Genomic DNA, 20,506 nt, shown 5'->3' on the forward strand with positions numbered 1-20,506 from the left:
TTTAAGCCTGACGGAAAGTTAAAAAAAAAAGTTTTTTAAAGAGAAATGCCAAGCCCCCCATACAGTCAACAATGAGATATACCCTGCAGAAGTTATTCTAAAAATAGACACAACTTCTTTTAAAACATGTTTGGCCTGAGCTTTAGTAAGTAAATAAGATGATCTGCCAAAGAATATTTTTTTTCCTTTAAAACAAAATATCTAGATATTATGTAGCCTACTTGGAATAACAAAGAATAACATAAATTTCTCCAATGTGAGATCAATAAACTTCAGTTATTGCTATTATCCTCCACCCCATTATTTTCCAGTGTTGTCAATTTCCAGTCCTAAATGTCAAATAATCATCTAGTCTTTGTTTTTTGCTCGCCATGTACCAACTTTGCACCCAAAAGCATATGCATAGCGCTAAATACTGAGCTTTTTCAAGGTATATTCACAAATAAAACACAGAAAAATCTGATCTAACAATAAATAAAAGATCCTGAAATATGTTCATTTGCACTTTGAGCAGATGATCTGCCAATATAAAGAGTATTGTGATGTTAGAATAAGATAATTAGGTATTATGCACTTAAAATAAGAGAAAGAAGTTAGTAATAATAAATCGTCTTATCCCATTGGCAAATTATCTTACCTGCTCACCGCAAGGAAAAATACACTTATTTTAAGAAAGAAGGTTTTAATATTTGCAGTGAACACAGGAATTATCAGACAGAGACCTCAATGTGAAAAGTGATCTAAAAACTAGAAAATATTTCTTAAATCAGTGTATTTGTCTTTAATATGAGCAGCTAAATGAAATAATCTGATAACTGGATTTAATATTTTTGTCTTTCTTAAAACAGGGACATTTTGTTTCAGTTTTTTTCCTCAATTTAAATGTAAATCACCTTAATTTAAAAAAAACGACTTAACAGCTTAAAACAAGGAAAAATATTCACATTTCAAGAAAGTTTGTTTGCTTTCATTTACAGTTTTGCAGCGCTTCATCAGATCTGTGACCTCCCCTTTTTTACCCCCTCTTTCTGTAACATTTAAGCCATTTGGGAGATTTGGAGGACAAATACCTGAAGGGTATGAACACCAGGACTCAGCTCCTGTATCTAGTTACACTGAGAATTTGCACATATCAAACCCTCTTTGTTCAGTCAGAGCTGCTGGAGCGACGTTGGCCACCCTGACAACAGATAAAACTGGAAGATTTAAACGCATGTTAATCTTTCTCTCTTTTCTTCACAAATTAAAGCTAATTTATGTGGTCATGTACAGTAACATTAATGGCTTTTGGCTGTTTGTTTACCTTTATCCTATTTTAGAAACCTAAGTTTTTGTTTATTTTTTGGTGTCTAAAAGCTCAAATGTATTACGTTCTGCAGTTTACATCACAGAAGTTGCACTTTGACCTGTTTTTTTGACCCCTACAGTAACCCACACAACCCCTCTGCTTCTGATTGGATGAAAAAGAAAGATACACTGAGAGCTTCAGGACACTGAACCATGCAATCTGTGTGTTGGTAGGCTGCAGAACGGTATCTACCATAAACTAAGGGCAGGATGCCGGCTGATATTTTTCTCCGTTTGCTGATCCTGTGTCTGTTTGGAACGATCCACGGCTGTCTGCAGGATCGCGCTTCAGCCTACAAATACACTGGAGCTGTATGCAGACTAACCCACCCTGCTGCTGCTGTGTGTGAGTATTAACATCCTTTCATATCTGAAGCTCTTTTTTGTATTATTCTTCTACAGTTTAAAATATAAATGATACCAAATACAACCAATCAATGTAGAATGGCTTTAAACTTCAGATTTGAAGTCTGAAATTCAGTCCTTAATGCAACTTTTGTTCCATCTGTCATTGCTTTGTTCTGGATTAATCTATAGCTCTCCAGTTCCTCAAAAGGTCTTGTTTGTTTTACTTTGAACTTTGGCTTTTCTTTTGCTTTTTCTTTGCAGGATCTGACTGTTTTCTGAGGAATGTGCTACTATTAAGCCTCATTAACAAACAATAATAGAAATGACCTTTGAATCACACTGCAAGAATTTAAATCTAATTAATTATTTTCTTCTTAAAAATAAGTGCATTTTTCTTTAATTCAGGAGGGAAGTGAGACACTTTGCCCATGGAAAAAAATACAATTTACATTTAAAATAAGAATAAACAATTGCATTGTCTTATTTTAGGTGCATATAATCTAATTTTCTTAGTTTAAAATAAAAATACTCATTCCATTGGCAGATCATCTTATTTACATACTAAAGTTAAGGGTAAATACGCTTAATTTAAGAAATTTTTACTTGTTTCTAGATCATTTTCTCAGCGCATTGAGACAAAAAAAGGTTCCTGAAATCAAAGAGGCACGTTTCATTTGCATAATTAAAAGCATTACTTTCAAACTAAATTTTGTTCTTGGCTATTTCCTTTTGGATTAAATATCCAAAAGGAAGCTCAAAGGAGTGACAAATAGAAAATAGCTTTTCAGTTCTATTAGGGATGAGAGTAATTACATTGCACTGGATAAAATCAAAATCTAGATAAGTCCCTTTTTCTTAAAATAAGTGCATTTGTTCTTGGATTGAGGAGGTAAAAGGGACATCTTGCAAGTGGAAAAAGACAATTTACACTTAAAATAAGAAAACACAATTGTATTGTCTTATTTCAAGTGCATATTATCTAATAATCTTTTTAAAAAATACTCATTCCATTGGCAAACAATTTCATTTACATCCTCAAATTATGGGTAAATACACATAATTTAAGAATTAAAATTAAAAAAAAATTTCCAGTGTGACTCGATGCTTAATCTACCCATCGATAGTATGAGTATGAATCTATGCATGTTCATGCTTTACATCTATGAGCTGTGTTTTTCAAACTTGTGGTTTACAACACCCATCCCACCCTGCTTTTAATCCAAAACATAGAACTCTGTAGATGGCAAAAAATAAATGTAAATCTAAGTAAGTCAATTTTTCTTAAAATAAGTTTAATTTCTCTTGAATTGAGCAGGTAAGTGAGACTGTTTGCCAATTAAATAAGACAATTTACATTTGAAATAAAAAAAAGCAACTGTATTGTCTAATTTCAAGTCTATAATATCTAATTTTCTCATTTTAAGCGTAAAAATACTCCTTCCTTTAGCAGATCATTTTATTTATTTGCTAAAATGAAGGTTGAATACACATATTTAAAGAAATGTCTACTTATTAGTGTAGATAGTTTTTGCAGTGTAACAGATTGTACCTGACACATAATATCAGAAAAAGAACAGTCATATAGGCTGGAAGTCTGCTTTGCTGCTTCACAGCCTGAATAACTTACAGGAAATGGAAATATGACTTCATCTCAATTCCTGACACTTCCTGAATGAAGCCGACTAACCATCATTTACAAAAAAAAAAAAAAGAAACCTTAAACACATTGAAATAAGATTCTGTTTTTTCTAAATGTTTCAAAAGAGCTACGCCAGTTTTGCTTTAAAACCTTCAGTGTCATAAGGATTATAAAAGAAAGTTTTTGCAAAGAAGAATGTCAAACTCTCAATAGTAGTGTTTTACTCCAACAGTGAGAAATACACTGAAAAAGCTGTTCTGAAAATAAATAAAACTTCTTAAATTAGTGTATCTGCCCTTAATTTGAGCAAGTAAAGAAGAGGATTTTCCAATTGATGTAATATTTTACCCCATTGGTGGAAAATAAACAAATTTACTTGATTACTTTACTTAAGTACTTTTTTTTAGTACCTTTATTTGACTCATTTTTGTAGTTCTTTCAGGTGGTGTATATTTTGTAGCAGAGTGGTTCTACACGTCAATACATCAGGTGGTTTCAGAAAGTCACAAGGTTCATTAAAATTAACCAGAAAATAATACAGAAATGTACTGATATTTGAAAATTTAATATGTATTTTTTAATAATTAAGTGCCGTAAAATGCATCTTTGAATACTTAAGTATTTTCGAATATGAGTACTTCTTTGAGTAGATTATTAACTAAGTAACTTTTAGTTGTGGTTTAGTAAGATTTGACAATGAGTATCAATACTTTTACTAATGTACTATTGTTGAGTACTTAGTCCACCACTTACGGAAGACGATTAGGGCCAATGAAAAAGTAAAAAAAAATTATTTTCAATTTTATTTCAATTTAATATGGGGAAAAAAGTCAGAATTCTGAGAAAAGAAGTCAGAATTCTGACTTTTTTCCCCCATATTAAACTGAATATGGGAAAGTCAGAATTTTGAGATTAAAGTCAGTATTCTGAGAATGAAACCAGAGCTGTGAGAAAAAAGTTAGAATTCTGGGATTAAAATCAGAATTCTGAGAAAACTGATTTTTTTTCCATTGGCCCTAATCCTCTTCCATAACCACTGTATACCCCTTAAGCTAAGATGATAAAATGTTATGTCTATGAAATAATATCACAGAAAGCGTGTCAGATAATGGATGGATGGAGGGATAATATAACAGAGTAGTTTTTTTTTTTTTTTTTTTAAGTAAATTCTCTTTCCTTAGTTAACTGCTCAGACCAAGGGAAAATATACTTTTTTTTTGTTGAAATTTACATATGTTGTTTAAATTTAGTTTGCTTTTTTTGTTTCTTTTGGTTTGCAAAAGATGAAAGTCTAACAAATAATACATTTGTATTCCTACAACTGTCTCCCATTGAGTATACAATCCTCTTTCCCAATAATTAAGGGAAGGGAAATCCAATCCCCAAACTAATCCTGTGCTTTTCTGTCTTTAGTGAATGAGAAAACCACTAAAGTAATCGAGGCAGCATTCCAACACGCCCGTTACCCCAGTATGAAAGGAGAGAAATCTGCTGGCTTTTTGGGCAAAGTGTTATACGGCCTAGAAAAGTAAGTGGTGACGCCAAACGTCCACATAAATGGATCCAGAAAATACTATTGCAGTTTTTGTCTTTGTAACTTTCTCAGTTTGGAGATTTTCAACCTGTCGATCGGCCAGAGTGAGTTTGAGCTGCGTCCAGGGGAGGGAATCGGTCTGCAGATTAACAACGTCTCTGCAGTGTTCAGTGGGACCCTTCAGTACGGATACGGCAGCTGGCTGTGAGTCTGCAAGGCTGGAGCAAACTTCTACTGCTCAATAAAAACATACATTTCCTTACAAGCCCCTTATGTTTAGTAAAGTTTAAACCACAAATATTATAACATTTTGTCCAAAATGATGAATAATCAGAAGGTAGGAGATTCCAAGAGGTGAAATAAAATTGTTTTTGTTTAGTTTAAACAAAAAATAAAATAACATGTATTTATATTTGGTTTTGGAAAATATTTATATATAATTATAATTATTTTGGTATGATGGCAGATGGTTGCAAAAAAAAAAAAGCTAAAAAAATAAAAAAAACATTTGATGGAGCAGAAAATAATGCTGTTATAGAAAAAAGCTATTTTGACATAAAATAGATGTGAGCTAAAAGGAAGTGGAAAATGCAGCAGACCAGTAGGAGGAGGCATCAAGTCACATGAGACCCCAGCACATTTATAGATGCTAAAATACTGCTGTTGAAAGACTTAGTTTGAATGTAGTTGTAGATTTTAACTGGGCTGTTCTAACACATGACTGTCCTTTGATTAAAGTATTCTATGGTAGATTTACCTGAATCGTTTGTAATGTTATGAATGTTTCCTCTCTGCTCTGTCTGATGTGTTGAGGTGCAGCTTTCAACATGTTTCCCCCTGGATTGCCCTCTATTTCACTTGATCCCTCTTCCCATCCATCCTGAAGTAGCTTTCCAGCTTTCCTTATGATGCTGTGCTCAGGTTAACCTGCAGTATTTTGTATGGAAGACAAGAAGTTTTTTTTTTCTTCTTCTTCTATGACCAGAAGAAAAATGGCTTTTATTCCATCTGGCTCAGTCATTCACAAACAGAACTTGCGGTTATGCATCATTCAAACTGGTCCTTTATAAAGGTTCCTACACTTAGTCTATGTGACTTTGGGCGTTTTGCTTGCTTCTGTGATTAATCCTCTTATTTCTCGGCCCTCCAGGTCACTCCGATTACCTCTGAAATGTTTGGGATAATACTCCATAACCCAGTTCACAATTCAGGGGTATCGGAGCAAAATTTATTCCATAATTCCTTTTTTTTTAATTATTATTATTATTTGCCAAAAAAAAAAACTTAAAAGTAAAAAGATTGCAAATGTTTGCATTATCACATTAAACAACATAAAATACACCATGGTTCATGGTTAAAAAAAAACAAAAGATGTTTTATCTGTTGTCTTTATCTACCAGGGTTAATGTTGCACAGAGACTTGATTTTGAGGTCGAAACTCAGATCGATCTTGGAATCAACCCAAAACTATGTAAGTAATTTTTTTCTTTTTCTTTTCGTATGATTTCAGTTGACTATTGACCTTTTTGGAGTCTTTTATCTTTCAGCAATTATAAAAATATGATTTAAAAATGTTTGCAAAAAGGCATCTTGTGTTTTAAATATGATCAGATTATGAAATTATCTTAATGTTATTTGTAAATTTTTACACAAATGCCTTTTCTTCAAATGTAAATCATTTATTTTCTGCTGGCTGGTTAAATGAGACAAAATCTTATGTAAAATCTTTAGAATTTCTAAGAACATAAAGTGCTGGTAATTTTCTTTCTTTTGTGAGTAAATTTCATCTGCTGCATTAATTCCCTGTTCTTGAATCAAAGTATAATATAATATCATATTTTGCTACTTTATTATTATTATTTTATTATTTATATTTTGTTATTGTTTCCTTTCCTTTTATCTTTGGTTTTCTTCTATATTACGATATGCTTTATACACTTTCTGCAAATGCTGTTCTGCACTGGAAAAAAATCTAAATCTAGAAAAATCTTTTTTTTTTCTTAAAATAAGTGCATTTGTTCTTGGATTGAGGAGATAAAATAGACATTTTGCCAATGGAACAAGACAATTTACATTTAAAATAAAAAAAACACATATGCATTGTTTTATTTCAAGTGCATATTATCTTATTTTCTTATTTTAAGAGTAATATACTAGCTCCACTTGCAAATTATCTCAATTACCTGATCAAGGGTAAATACACTTAATTAAGGAAATGTTTAATTTATTTCTAGATTGTTTTTCCAGTGTTTACTGGTACCTGATGTAATGTACAGTGGTTAAATGAATTAAAAAAAAAAAGACATTAGCTTTAGTGCCCTCCTAGGTATTCAAGATGACCTTTCACCACCCATTCTTCTCAGCAAACTTTAATAAAATGTTCTTCAACCCTTTTTTAGTTTCTATTCTACCAATTATTCCTATAGACAATTGCATTGCTCTCTGTCTCACTCTTCTGACATATTTTTCCTTCTGTTCCCTTATCTTCAGATTGTGGCAATTCAAAGGTAGCTGCAGACACATCTGATTGTTACCTGAATTTTCACAAGTTTCGCCTCTACCTGCAGGGGGACAAAGAGTAAGTAATTAAACTACATTAGGAATAAAAAAGTTTACAAACATGTTAAAATGAAGGTTTGTGATTCAATCAACAATATGTTGGTTAAGGTGAAAAAAGATGCTGTTGTGGGATATTATCATGGGGGTGACCAGGCAGGAAGTGATGTGCACTGAGGGCTGGCTGGAAACTGATTAGGCTCAACACTAATCATACTGCACCAACTGGAAATAAATAAGCAAAAAATCAGTAGTTTACAAATAAAAAATCAGTGAAGACAGACTAAATTTGCAAGAAGCCCTTGAAAATAAATGCACAGATATTTTTACATCTTTGTGGTCTAAATTGGTTATAGTTCTGCATAATATATACACAACAAAGGTTTATAGAAGCTTCTTCATTGGCTGCAGGGACTCATAATGTTCAGCTTTTCTCCATAAAGAACATAATCTAGGACCTACAGATCAACTGTATTCCTAATGGGAATAACTGAAGTATATTTTATTCTCTTGGTACTGGATTCTGATATCAAGAGGTATTAAAATTTTTCATTAACTTTATATTGTTAATTTAACCAATAACACAGTTAGAGACAGAGATGATGAATCATCTCAGGATATAAAATGTGTGGTCAGTGTTAGCACTAAACAGAAGTTTTGCCTTCGAGAAAACAATCAGTTCTGTTCAGGGGCGGATCTAGAAAAATATTAATGGGGTGGCGAGAGGGGGGCAGGAATTTTTGAGGGGTGGCAACATATGGCATCACAGTTTGGTGAGAAATAGTATGTACAGTGCATGTTTCATGTGAAACAGTTCATATTGCGGATATATCATACAATATGATCTCACTTGATAGGAGATAGAAGCATGATAACATTATTTCAGGTGGGGCATCATCACAGGAAAGGTATTAAGGTAAGACACAGGTGCTGAGTCGCAGATATGTGACATTAACTGTGTCAGAGAGGCAGCCTGCAGCATTTGCACAAAAAGAAACTATAGAAAGTAAAACTTACCCATCAGAGATCTATGGACTGAGCTGTACTAAAGTGAGCAGTACTACACAGTAGAAATAAATGGGTCAAGGCACCCAAGCAAGGTACTGGACATCGCTTTTATTGTTACTCAGATCACACATTCACCTCATTTGTTCCTCAGTAACTTCCTCAGTAACTGAGAAATACAGCACAGTATACACAATATTCACAGCAGTTCAGGCGACATGAAAGGGACATTTCATGCATGTAAATATGCTGTAGATAGAGCTGCTGTATCAATAAATCAGCAAAAAGGCAGGTTCTGTATGTTACATAAAAATCTCCACAAACCTGTAAAGAAGCAACATAAAAATATATTTTGCTCCCAGTCTGAAAAAGTGCAAAACATTTTGTGAGTAGGTTCATACAGGTCGTTTCTGGATACTTTCATACTACGAAAAAATTAAAAAAAAGAAACATTAAAAAATAATAACACTGTTTCATATTAAGCAGGATTTACACCAGTATCACATTGATCACAGAGCATGAAGTTACCATGCCTATAACAGCTGAATGGGGCGATATCCATGCTGCTCAGCAATGCGCTTTACAAATTTAGCTCAATCCAATGCCTTTGTGTATTTTTATTCAATACAGCCAAACCTGTCTCTTTTCTGTCATAGTTGATTGCAAATATGTCTTTATGAGTGTTTTTAACTCTTTCGTCCCGTGTCTCTTTTCCACACGACCCCTGGCTCCCTCGCTTTGCCACACTCAGTTTTCAAAACAAATCAGTCTCTGATTGTCTTTGATGTCGCTCTCGCGTCATCTCGTGCTGCATTCACTGCAGTCAGACATTGAGGATTAGCATTCGGTAATCGTCAAATTAGCCATGATGAATACATGTATTTAAGGACTCATAAACTCTATTTGACTGTAAAACAGCAACAAAAGTGAGTTTTACAAGAATAATATGATTTTTGAAATTTCCTATCTCACAGTATATCCATAGTTTACATATATTGTGTGACCAAAGTGGATTTTTCTCACAGACTTCCAATAAAAAAGACCAAATGTTGAAATGTAACCAAAATGTGATTCAACAAAATATGATTTAAATGTTTTGCACAATGTTTCATCTGGGTTGTTGCAGTTTTTTTTGTATTTTATGCATTTTCCCTACTAAAATTTTTCTTTTCCATCAGGTTTTTATGGGATAAATAGGATATTTTATTTATTTATTTATTTATTATTATTTTTTTTTGGTGTCATACATTTTAGTTCCAAAAACATTGCATTTTAAAAGGGGAGGGAAGACATTTGGAGATATCCCTGAGAAATAAACTCCCTCACATGTTCTCTGGTCTTCATTGTTTGTTTCTCAGGCCCAACTGGCTGAAGAGGCTCTTCACTGACTTTATAACTTTCACAGTCAAGCTGGTCGTCAAGGGACAGGTTAGGGAGGAGATCTTTTATACACATAATATTTTTTTTATGTATCATCTTAAAGTCAAATTCAAACAATGCAAGATGTGTCCTTGAGCTCAGATCTGTAAGGAGATCAACAAGCTTGCAGACATCCTGGCTGAATTCATTCAAGACACGGCGGGTAGGTGCTATTTTGTTGGTTTGGGACGTCTCTCATCCTGTCTTTTTAATTGTTTAAAAAGATTGAAATCATTCAAACTTTACATGAATAAAATGCTAAACTTTTGCACTTTATCCAACATGGATTAGTTTGTGACTAAATATTTTGTAGCAAAAAACTTTTCTTTTTTAATAACCTCAACAAAACAAGACAACTTGCATTTAAACAGTATTAGAAACTCTTTTTTAAGTTCATTTCAGCCCAGTCAAATTATTCTATTAACAGGAGATACACTAATGATGCTTTAAATGGCTTTAAATGATTTCTAAAACTGTGATGATGTTCATTTCCAGCGGAATTCCTCAGCGATGGCGCCATCAGCGTGGACATTGGTGTAACTACATCTCCTCTCATCACTGCTAACTACATAGAGTCCTATCATAAGGTTAATAGCATTACATGTAACCTGTTTGAATGTTACAAGAGTGTATTTTAGATATAACACCTTGAACAGTTTAAATCCTTAATCATTTTATTCAGTAATGTTTATTTTGATTGTTTTGTGTCCCCTTTAGGGTCTTACAAAATACCTAAACTCAACTTCTTCAATCAACAACTCGGTTTTTCACCCAAATCAACTGACTGAAAACAGGATGCTTTACTTCTGGTTCTCAGGTGGGCTTTAGGCGAAATGCCTCCAGATGGTATTCAGTGGTGTCATTTTTAATCTCCAATAAATGCACTCTTACAGGAAAGATAGAGTTCCACTACAGCATCTCAGGAAAAAAGTTTGAAATTTAAAGACTTGATGATTACTTTAATGGAAATAAGTGGATTAATGATAGATATTTTCTTAATGACCTGGATTCAGTTTCTCTCTTGAGATTTTTTAAATATAAATTATGAAAATTTTATTCTGCCTTGTTTAGAAACTCCCTAAGATTCTCCTAAAAAATCTACGCAATGTTCTTACACGTGTCTTAAAAGCCACTGACAATATCTGTAAATAATTTTGACGGAAATAGGAGTTTAAAAATATGAATTAGAAAAATAACCCCCCATCCAAACGAACGTCAAACTGTAACAGAACACTAGCTACACAGGTAGGAAAGAAACTGGACTAAGCTTTAAAAAACAGGCAAAGTTCCATTGTCTATAACTGAAGGTGTTGATGGCAGAAGCCCAGCTGATATTTCTCTCCAGGATGTCATAACAGCCAAATAAGAACAGACCAGATGAAGCCATTTTGATGAGAAAATGAGAAAGAACATAACTGTAGAGATTGAACTAAAATACCGCAGAATGGGAGAATAGAGATAGAATGAAGCAGAATGATGAAAAAGGGGTCCCTATGTCCTCCAGCAGTCTAAGCCTATAGCAGCAGAACTATGGAGATAGCTCAGGATAACCTGAGCCACTCTAACTAGAAGCTTTATCAAAAAGGAAAGTTTTAAGCCTAGCCTTAAAAGTAGACAGGGTGTCTGCCTCACGGACTAAAACTGGTAGTTGGTTCCACAGGAGAGGAGCCTGAGAACTAAAAGATCTGCCTCCCATTCTACTTTTAGAAATTCTAGGAACCACTAGTAAACCTGCAGATTGAGAGCGAAGTGCTCTGTTAGGAACATAAGGAACAATCAGATCTCTGATATCAGATGGAGCTTGGCCATTTAAGGCTTTATATGTGAGAAGGAGGATTTTAAATTCTATTCTGGATTTAACAGGAAGCCAATGAAGAGAAGCCAGGATAGGAGAGATATGATCTCTCTTTTTCATTTTCATTAGAACTCTGGCTGCAGCATTTTGGATCAGCTGAAGGCTTTTAACTACAGTTTGTGGACTTCCTGATAGTAAAGAATTACAATAGTCCAGCCTTGAAGTAACAAATGCATCGACTAGTTTCAATTTTATTTAGGTGCTTTAAAATATGTATGTATGTAGTGAACAAATGTGCACCAGTCCATTAAAGGTGTGGTTAAAACTACTGAAAATGAATAAACCCTCAGATTTTCCAACTTACTTCCAACTTGATGTGTGCTTAAGTTAATTTGAAGCAGAACAGTTTGTTTTGTATTTACTTTGTTTTCCTGACATTAGATGATATTTTTAAACCACTGATTGCTGCTGCTCATCAAGATGGACACTTCCAACTCAACATCTCATCAGAAGAGGTCAAAGTAAGTTTCTTACTTTAGAGATCTTTGCCGATGGTAAATGTAAAGAATGTCAAGAAAACTCCATGTTTTAGATCATTTTCTGCCTTAAGAAGTGGAATCTCAGCCAGAAGGAGAAAATATAAAAATTGTGAACTTGTCTTTACCAAAGTGGGCCTGAACTCTGGTCTTTCTTGTTTAGTGAAGTGCTGCTCAAAATAAAAAATAAAAACTCTTAATCTTCTTATATTCAATTCCCATGGCCACAAGAAACGATGACCAAAAGGTGAAGATCCTGGATATAAGCTGGAAAAAATGCTGCTGCTCCACTAATACAGTCTCACTCCTAATTCGTGACATATTGATGCTTGGTCAAGTCTGCTGTGCTTCAGACACTAACGTGTTACTAACTGACACGTGACACATTACACACATACTATACCTTCTGAGATTCACTGTCCCTCCTGCAGCAAACTATTCCCTGATGATGCCGTTATCCTTTTGGTTCCTAAATGCACTGCAAAAAATATAAATCTCAATAAGTTATTTTTTCTTAAAATAAGTGTGTTTTTCCTTGATTTGAGGAGGTAAGTAAGACACTTTGCCAATGGAACAAGACAATTTCCTTTTAAAATAAGAAAAAACTATTTTATCGTCTTATTTCAAGTAAATATTATCTAACTATCTTATTTTAAGAGTGAAAATACTCATTCCATTGGCAAATCATCTTATTTACCTGCTCAAATTAAGGCTAAATATACTTAATTTAAGCCATTTTTTACTTATTTCTGGATTGTTTTTGCAGTGTGGAATGATGTGTTAAAGCTACAGTGTGTAACTTTTAGCGACATCTAGCGGTCAGACTGCAGACTGCAGCAACATGAACATCCCCCCCCCCACCGCTTCTCCCCCCCCCCAACAGTACGGCGAGCGTTACGGGACAAAATGTCTTCCACGACGTCCGCATCACCTACCTTCTCAAGTGATGAGGTTTGTTTACATAGATAATTTTACAGATAGTATTTCATTAGTCTGTGTAGGGTATAGATTTCATGTAGACTTAAGATAATAAATATACCCGTTATTTTTTCTACATCGTTGTGACGTTTTGGCGATCTCGCAATCGCTAGTTTGTTGGCTCTGCGCTGCCGTAGCGCAAAGATGTCTGCCTCCATGGCTGCGAGACCCGCTCCTATGTAATTATAAATAACGAATTCTAAGGCAACGCAAATATTAAGGTTAAGAGGCTGAGCTCGTAGATGATGATAAATAACATAGTTATGTATAATATATTACATTTCTGACTGTATATCCCTGTAATTATTACACACTGTAGCTTTAAAAAAAATAATAAACTTGAGAATGTTTTTTCTGATTATGAAGATAAAAAAATGGCTTGTTTTGGCATTCTTTTTTTTTTATATGTGCAACTTTTGTGTAAACTTTCCTTAAAAGACTTGGACTAAATGTTGTGCTGCTCTTTGGTGGTTACACCCATTGTTTTTTTTTTGTTTGTTTGTTTTTTTTTTTTTAACAGTGTCCTGTCTGTCGATGTGGCAATAAGAATAATTGTCTTGATGCCAAAGAGAGCACAACAGATTTTACTTTCACAAGTGTAGCAGTATGGCAAACACCTATTGTTTGTTTGCAGTAGACATGCTGGTGAAAATGTCCTGTCTCAAGAACAGTTTGATTACATGGAGGTTTGGCCCATTTTTATGAAAAACAGAAAACTTTAGTGTATTTGTTCCCAAAACTTCCTGATCCTGGTTTTGGATCTTAAGATTCCCTGCAAAACTAAAACTAAGGAATATATATTTACACTGAAAAAATCTTCTAAACATGAGTAAAATGGTGTACTTAATATTAGTAGGTACACTGCAAAAACAAACTAGAAATAAGTCAACATTTCTTAGATTAAGTGTATTTAGCCTTCATTTGAGCACATAGATACGATCTAAATAAGTCTAAATAAGTCTGCCAATGGAATGAGTATTTTTACTTAAAATAAGATAATTAAATAATATGCACTTAAAATAAGACAATGCAATTTTTTTTCCCAATTTTTAATCCAAATTGTCTTGTTCCATTGGCAAAGTGTCTCACTTACCTCCTCAATTCAAGAAAAAATATCACTTATTTCGAGAAAATATGACCTATTTAGATTTTTTTCCAGTGTAAATACGATGGTTTGCCAATAGAATAATATTTTTACCCTTAAAATAAGACAATTAGATAATATACCCTTTTATTATGCAGTTTTTTCTTATTTTTTTTTTTTATGTAAACTGTCTTATTCCATTGGCAGTGTCTCACTTACCAGCTCAATTCAAGAAAAAATGACTTACTCATATTTCAGTTTTGAAAGGTGTATGTTAAAGTGAGGATGCAGGCAGCAGCATTCTGGATCATCAGCAGCTTTCTGATCCACTTTCTAGTCAGGCCTGTGAAGACACCGCTGCAGGGATAAATTCTACTAAAGATGAACAAAGTAGGAATTAGTTTATCCTGGAGATGTTGATAGGAGGCTAACTTCGCTCCTGTCTTTATGAGCCTCTAAAGGTTCAATTCCAAGATCAATAATTCTAGCTGTGTTAACCTGAACTTTAGTGCTTCTTCTTAAATATTCATCCTTTAGTCCTAAAATTAATACTTCCCTCTCAGATTTCTTGCATGCATTTACAGAGCACTTAAATGGGTTCATAAACCTTTGGTGGCATTGTAATATATAGCTGTGTATCATCTGCAAAGCTGCGAGATTATTTAGTAAAACTTCTTGTATACTCAAACAACAATTTAGGGTCTGGCATCCAGATTTTACATCACAATAAAAATATGAAATCTGAGCTGTTTCTGCATCATGTTGCTCTTCTTGCTTTAGTTTTGATAAACTGTTGAGTGTTTTCATCCTTTGGTCATTTTCTTATTCAAGGTGAATAATTTATCTTCACGACACGATAAAATGCTAACTTTCTAAATGTTAGCATCGACCTTATTCATGCAGCACTTTACAGCAAACAAGCGGCATCATAATTCTGCCCAGGCCTGAGGTAATTAATAGGCGTATTAGAAAAAAAACACACAAGTTAAAATAATTCATAATGTTGAAAAATTCAAATTTTATTCAAAATTGGAAAATAAGTTTTTTATTGCTTTGAATGTTTGTTTTGTCATTTCGCAGCAAACTAGTTTTTTTAGTTCTTTCTCATTTTCCATGAAATGTTTTAATATCCTTTGTTATAGCTTGATCATATTCTCTCATAGACCTAAAATTCTGGATCAAGAAGGTGAATTACAGATAAAAAATTCATAAAACTGATCATCAATTTTTTTAATTTAAAACACAGAGGTTTCACACTTCTTGTCATGAATGGGGGCAGATAAACCTTCTGACCGCTGATTTAGGCACTTAAATGAAATACAGGGATGAAATCATCTGAACTAAAACTTTTCCATTTCCTGTTTTCATTTCAGACACTTTTTAAGACGGGTCTCTCCAGCGTCAAACCTGTGTATATCGAAAGGGTAACGATGAAAATCATTTTACTTATTCCCTTCAACAATCATCCTTTTTTTTAATGAGATGTTTTGTGCTTGGCTGTTTAGTGTCTGTCGGAAGCAGCATCTCCTGAACTCAGAGTGTGGAGTTCAGCTGTTCCCACTCTGAACACCTCCACTATGGGGACATCGATTACAGCGCAGGCTATTGGACAGCTCTACTGCGGGAGTCAGAACGAACCCACACTCTTCTTTCAAACGGTGCATTTTTCCACTGACTCACAGAGCAGCAAAGAGGCAATCTGATAAACCCAGAGTTTAGAAAACAGCATAGATAAAAGGAAGTTAAGGATAGGCTCCGGTTCTCTTTCCTGAAAAGAGATCACTGGAGACAAACTCTTTAAATAATCCTTCATAACTTATATGTTTTAAATAACCAGGAGGCATGACAACAGATTCTGATTGAAATTGTAATCTGACTCAGTTCAGAGAAATTGCTCAGGATCTACAGAAGGCAGCTGCTCACCTCTCAGGAAGTGGCCCCCATTAACAGTTAAAAAGGCATTTTATACGTCTCCAGTCTGCCACATCATCACATCATTACATCACACACATTAGCAGATGAGGAGACATCCATGTCTCCAGCCTCATCAAAATATTACACTATGTTCTTAGCTGAAGGAAACCGCTCTCATTCCATTTCCAAATCTTTGCCACATACAGAATGAAGATTATAACTGTTTATCCAGACAGAGGAACTGTCGTAATTAGATTAAAAAATCAGTTCTGACACGCAACAGGCAGCCAATAACAAGGTGCAATAAACTCACACATCTTCAATGATAATCAGCCTAAATAGGATAAATGACTGAAACATTCATTAATCCCAGTAATTAGGATATGTTAATAGTTTGAAAAGCGTGAACAAATTAAGTCATGCAAATAAGTCATAAGTTATTGTTTTTTTTTTTTAGGTTTTAGGTAAACACTTTAGGTAATTTATTTTCTGTGCTTCTAAAAGTATTTCCAGTATTGAAACTATTGAAAGTATTTCAGTCTAGCTATTTATGAATAGCTAGATGGCCAAAAAAAAAAAAAAAAAATATATATATATATATATATATATATATATATATATATATATATATATATATATATATATATATATATATATATATGAGAGAGAGAGAGAGAGAGAGAGAGAGAGGTTTTCTTTTTTGTCCTTTAATATTTTTTGAAAATATGTTGTACATTTGCATGTGGAAAACTTCAGTTTTTTGCTTCTTCTGTTTTGATTTAAGAGGAAAACTAGCAGCTTGGTGCTGCTCATAAAGTGAATGGCTGGACATCATCAGGATCACCATCGGTGTAAAATCAGCAGTTTAGGTCATTTTCACTGCAGTATGACGACACATTGCCAAGATGGAAAGTCAGCAGGAGGGACTTTGGCGAAATCTGGGAAGAATTATGAGAGAACTTCGGGTCCATCTATGTGTCAGTTTTTGTATCAGTTGTAATTTCTAGAAAAGAACTTCATAATTACATTAATGCTGTTATATTTCCAGGCTAGGATTAACATAGCATGACTACAGCTCAAATTAAATATATATATCAAATACTAATGTTGAATTAGCATTCATGTGTCAATATCATGTTCTTTTGGTAAATATTCCTCCTACCAAATGCAGCAACTGTTTTGCTCGCTCCTCAAGACGCCTTCAAAAGTTAAGTTGTGTAACATGGTTTGAAACATACATTTCTGCCAAATCTTCAGCAAATTAATTTGCTTTTATTTACATTTATTATTTTTTAAATGTCCATCAAAAATTACACACCCTATGAACTTGACTCTATTATCAAATGTATTTTAAATGTATTTTAAAGTTTTAAATTGTTGCATTAGTTTTACTTAATTTAAGTTAAATAACTAACTTATGCATATTTTACCTTATCTATCTTTTACTTATTTGTTTTCATTTAACCGTCGTCAGCTGATTTATGAACAGCATGTTGAGCTTGGTTATTTTAAAAAGCTTTAAAAATAAAGTTGATATTGGAGTTAAATGATGCATATATGATCCCTCAGTGAAGTGATGTAAAGCTTTTGTATTTTAGTTGTTCAGCCATTAGACGAAGCATTAAAAACGCATATGTGCTGTGAATATCAAAATGTTGAATATCACCTTAGCATCCTTTCTTTTTTTAAATTGCTTTTCTCAGTTTAATTGATCTTTGTTTGTTCCTGGATTTATAGAACGTTACAGTTGATGTCACGGCTTCCTATGCAGAAAAGAAACTTTTCCTCCACGGTAAACCACAAGAGTAAGAACCTTTCCTTTCATAATAACTAATAACTTTGCTGTTAATATATGGAGCGAGATTTAGAGAGTTAGATAACTTTATTGCAAGCAAAGAAAGAAATAGTTGTTGTTTTTTGTAATTAAACTTTTTTTTATATATATTCTTTTTTTCATATTTTCTTTTTTTTTTCTTTTTTTTTACAGGTTAGATATTTTCTAAATGTTACTTTAAATTCTCCTTGTTAGAAGAATTTTACAACTTGCATTTTTTTTCTAACTGGATTTAACAGATCTAATTCTCTTTACTTTTGGGATCAATGTTAAAACCTGGTGATTTGCTGAGCCTGGCCTCGTCTGACATAACCCAACAGGCTCTATTACTGTATCTCTAGGCCCATAGAATATTATTCCAGATAGGATTCTGAGAGATTATTATCTCTTACAACAGACAGGTTGGAGATCTTGCATCTGATATCTTCCGTTAGCTTCCTGTCTGCTCGAATGCACGACAGTTTTGACACTGAACGCTGATCTTTAGTGACCATTATGGTCCCTAGGATGGTGTTCACATTTTGGCTCTAGGTAACCTTTAAAAGACCCATTTTATTTAATTTTATTTTATTTAGGATATAGATGTTTCAGACATGTATGCTGAAGTGTACTCATCTGTTATTAGCAAGCATCTGGTAGGAAAAAAGAAATAGTTGAGTAACAGCAAGACATGAGGAAAATATAAAATTTAAAATCAATAAAATTTTCCCATTCAAGCTTCAAAACCACTTTTCATATAGTTTTGACTGGGCAGTTTGGATGGAGGGATACTAGATTTAGTTCTGAAACAATGAATTGCTCAGCTCCCTATTTTCTGGTCTCCTGCTCGCTGCTTATCAGTATAAATAAAAATAACCTGACCTGACACCCTGACTCCAAGAATAACCAATCATTCTGTCCCTCTGCCGTTAGATTACTTTTTCCTCCAAATGAAATTAAAAGTCAACATCCTTTGGTTAATCTCTTAAACCTATTTCTATTCCGTCTGTGCACACCGGAGGCCCTTCAACCTCAATCTATGAACCTGCTCCCTTTCCTGACAGGAAGTTACTAGGTATATTTTTAGAGCTTGAGCAACGCTAAACCTTCTAACTTTGTTTTGGGGAAAAACAATCCTATTTAAATAGAATAGTTTCTTACCTGCAGTCCTGAGAAACCACCTACTCTTCAGCCATAAGTGCAAGGAGAGTCTGAAAATATTCAAAGGCTGACCCCGTAGTGAGACACGACTTTAGTTTCTTCTTGGAATTTGGTATCTTCTCCAAGTGATTACTCAGATTTACTCCTATACTGAATAACTATTATTTTAGTTATATATATCTGTTTTAATGTTCTATACCCCATTTATCAAGAGATAATTCAATTGGTATTTCTTTGGTGATTGTGGAAACCAGAAAGCAGCCTTATATTAACGACGTGTAATTAGTTTGTGCCGCTTCCGTTGCCCATAACACCTGCTTGTTTGTAAAGGAAGTTATATTTACAGGATCTCTGTAGTTCGAGCTGAGCTTCCTCAAGAGAACCAACAGGTAAATACTTTTTCATTTGTTAAAACGAAAGATTCACTTCTATTGGAGATATATAAATGTACACACAAATAATTATAGAGAGGGTTTGATTAGAATTTCGCTTTCACTCGTTTTTCTGTTTCCAGATATACGATGAGGCACAAATTGAGTTTATAAGAGAAGCTGTGGAGAAAATAGGCGTTCCTAAAGTCCTGTTTGGTACGAAACATAAAAATAAAAACTAACCACAACCTTTCAATGCTAATATCATATTGTCTTCTAATGTACGTATAAAGCAACTTTTTTTTTTGATCCATCTTTTCCTGTTTTTTGTTTAATTTAGATTACAATAAAAATCTTCAAGTTTACTTTGATGCTTTTTCTCCTATTGTTTCTTTTCCTTTTTTCATGTCCAGCACTTTGAATTGTCTTGCTACTGAAATGCGCTACATAAATAAACCTGCCTTTCCTTGATCTGCATGGCTCCTCCTTTGATGCTCTGCAGGAACAGCTGAGAAATGTTGTTTGTTTCAGTTCTGGAGGTGGAGATAACTAGGCTGATGGACAAACAGGGTGCAAGCTTGTTTGACATCATCAACCCTGAGGTGCTTCATAAGGAAGTAAGAAAAGCATTTTACTCTTGTTTTTGTCCCTGGTTAATAACCGTTATATTTGCTTAATGTAATCACCTTTCTCTGTCCTGAAGGGATATGTTGTTGCTCAGATGGATTTTGGCTTCCCTCACCATCTGCTCGTGGACTTCCTCAAGAGGACATTGCAGTAACTGAGCTGCTTTTATGCGTCTTCACCAGAAAATACGTTTAAAGCTTCCATTTTAACTTTAAAAACTTTTGTGAAAGTCTGAAATTCAAATTTCAATTATTTGCTTTTGAGTTTTCTTATAAACCGAAGGCATGTTTTAAGGTTTTCATGTTACTGACCAAGTCTGGACATTTTCCACATATAAATAAACCCAGTAAACATTTCTTTGGGATTGATCCGTGTATGT

At 33.8% G+C, this 20,506-nt stretch overlaps 1 protein-coding gene across 1 annotated transcript; it reads left to right on the forward strand.

Moving 5' to 3' along the window:
• The first annotated feature begins 1,468 nt into the window (after positions 1–1,468).
• LOC119776166 (cholesteryl ester transfer protein, plasma) lies at positions 1,469–20,495 on the forward strand. Its single transcript, XM_038274446.1, has 17 exons — positions 1,469–1,693; positions 4,748–4,862; positions 4,941–5,072; positions 6,269–6,339; positions 7,359–7,446; positions 9,788–9,857; positions 9,951–10,011; positions 10,344–10,435; positions 10,566–10,665; positions 12,085–12,164; positions 15,615–15,665; positions 15,747–15,899; positions 17,893–17,960; positions 19,476–19,518; positions 19,644–19,716; positions 20,032–20,117; positions 20,204–20,495. The coding sequence occupies exons 1-17, from the start codon at positions 1,558–1,560 to the stop codon at positions 20,279–20,281; spliced, it is 1,497 nt and encodes a 498-aa protein (XP_038130374.1). The 5' UTR covers positions 1,469–1,557; the 3' UTR covers positions 20,282–20,495.
• Positions 20,496–20,506: the final 11 nt, after the last annotated feature.

This window comes from Cyprinodon tularosa, unplaced genomic scaffold, assembly GCF_016077235.1.
Source record: "Cyprinodon tularosa strain WSP-4 unplaced genomic scaffold, ASM1607723v1 ctg917, whole genome shotgun sequence".
Classification (NCBI taxonomy): Eukaryota; Metazoa; Chordata; class Actinopteri; order Cyprinodontiformes; family Cyprinodontidae; genus Cyprinodon; species Cyprinodon tularosa.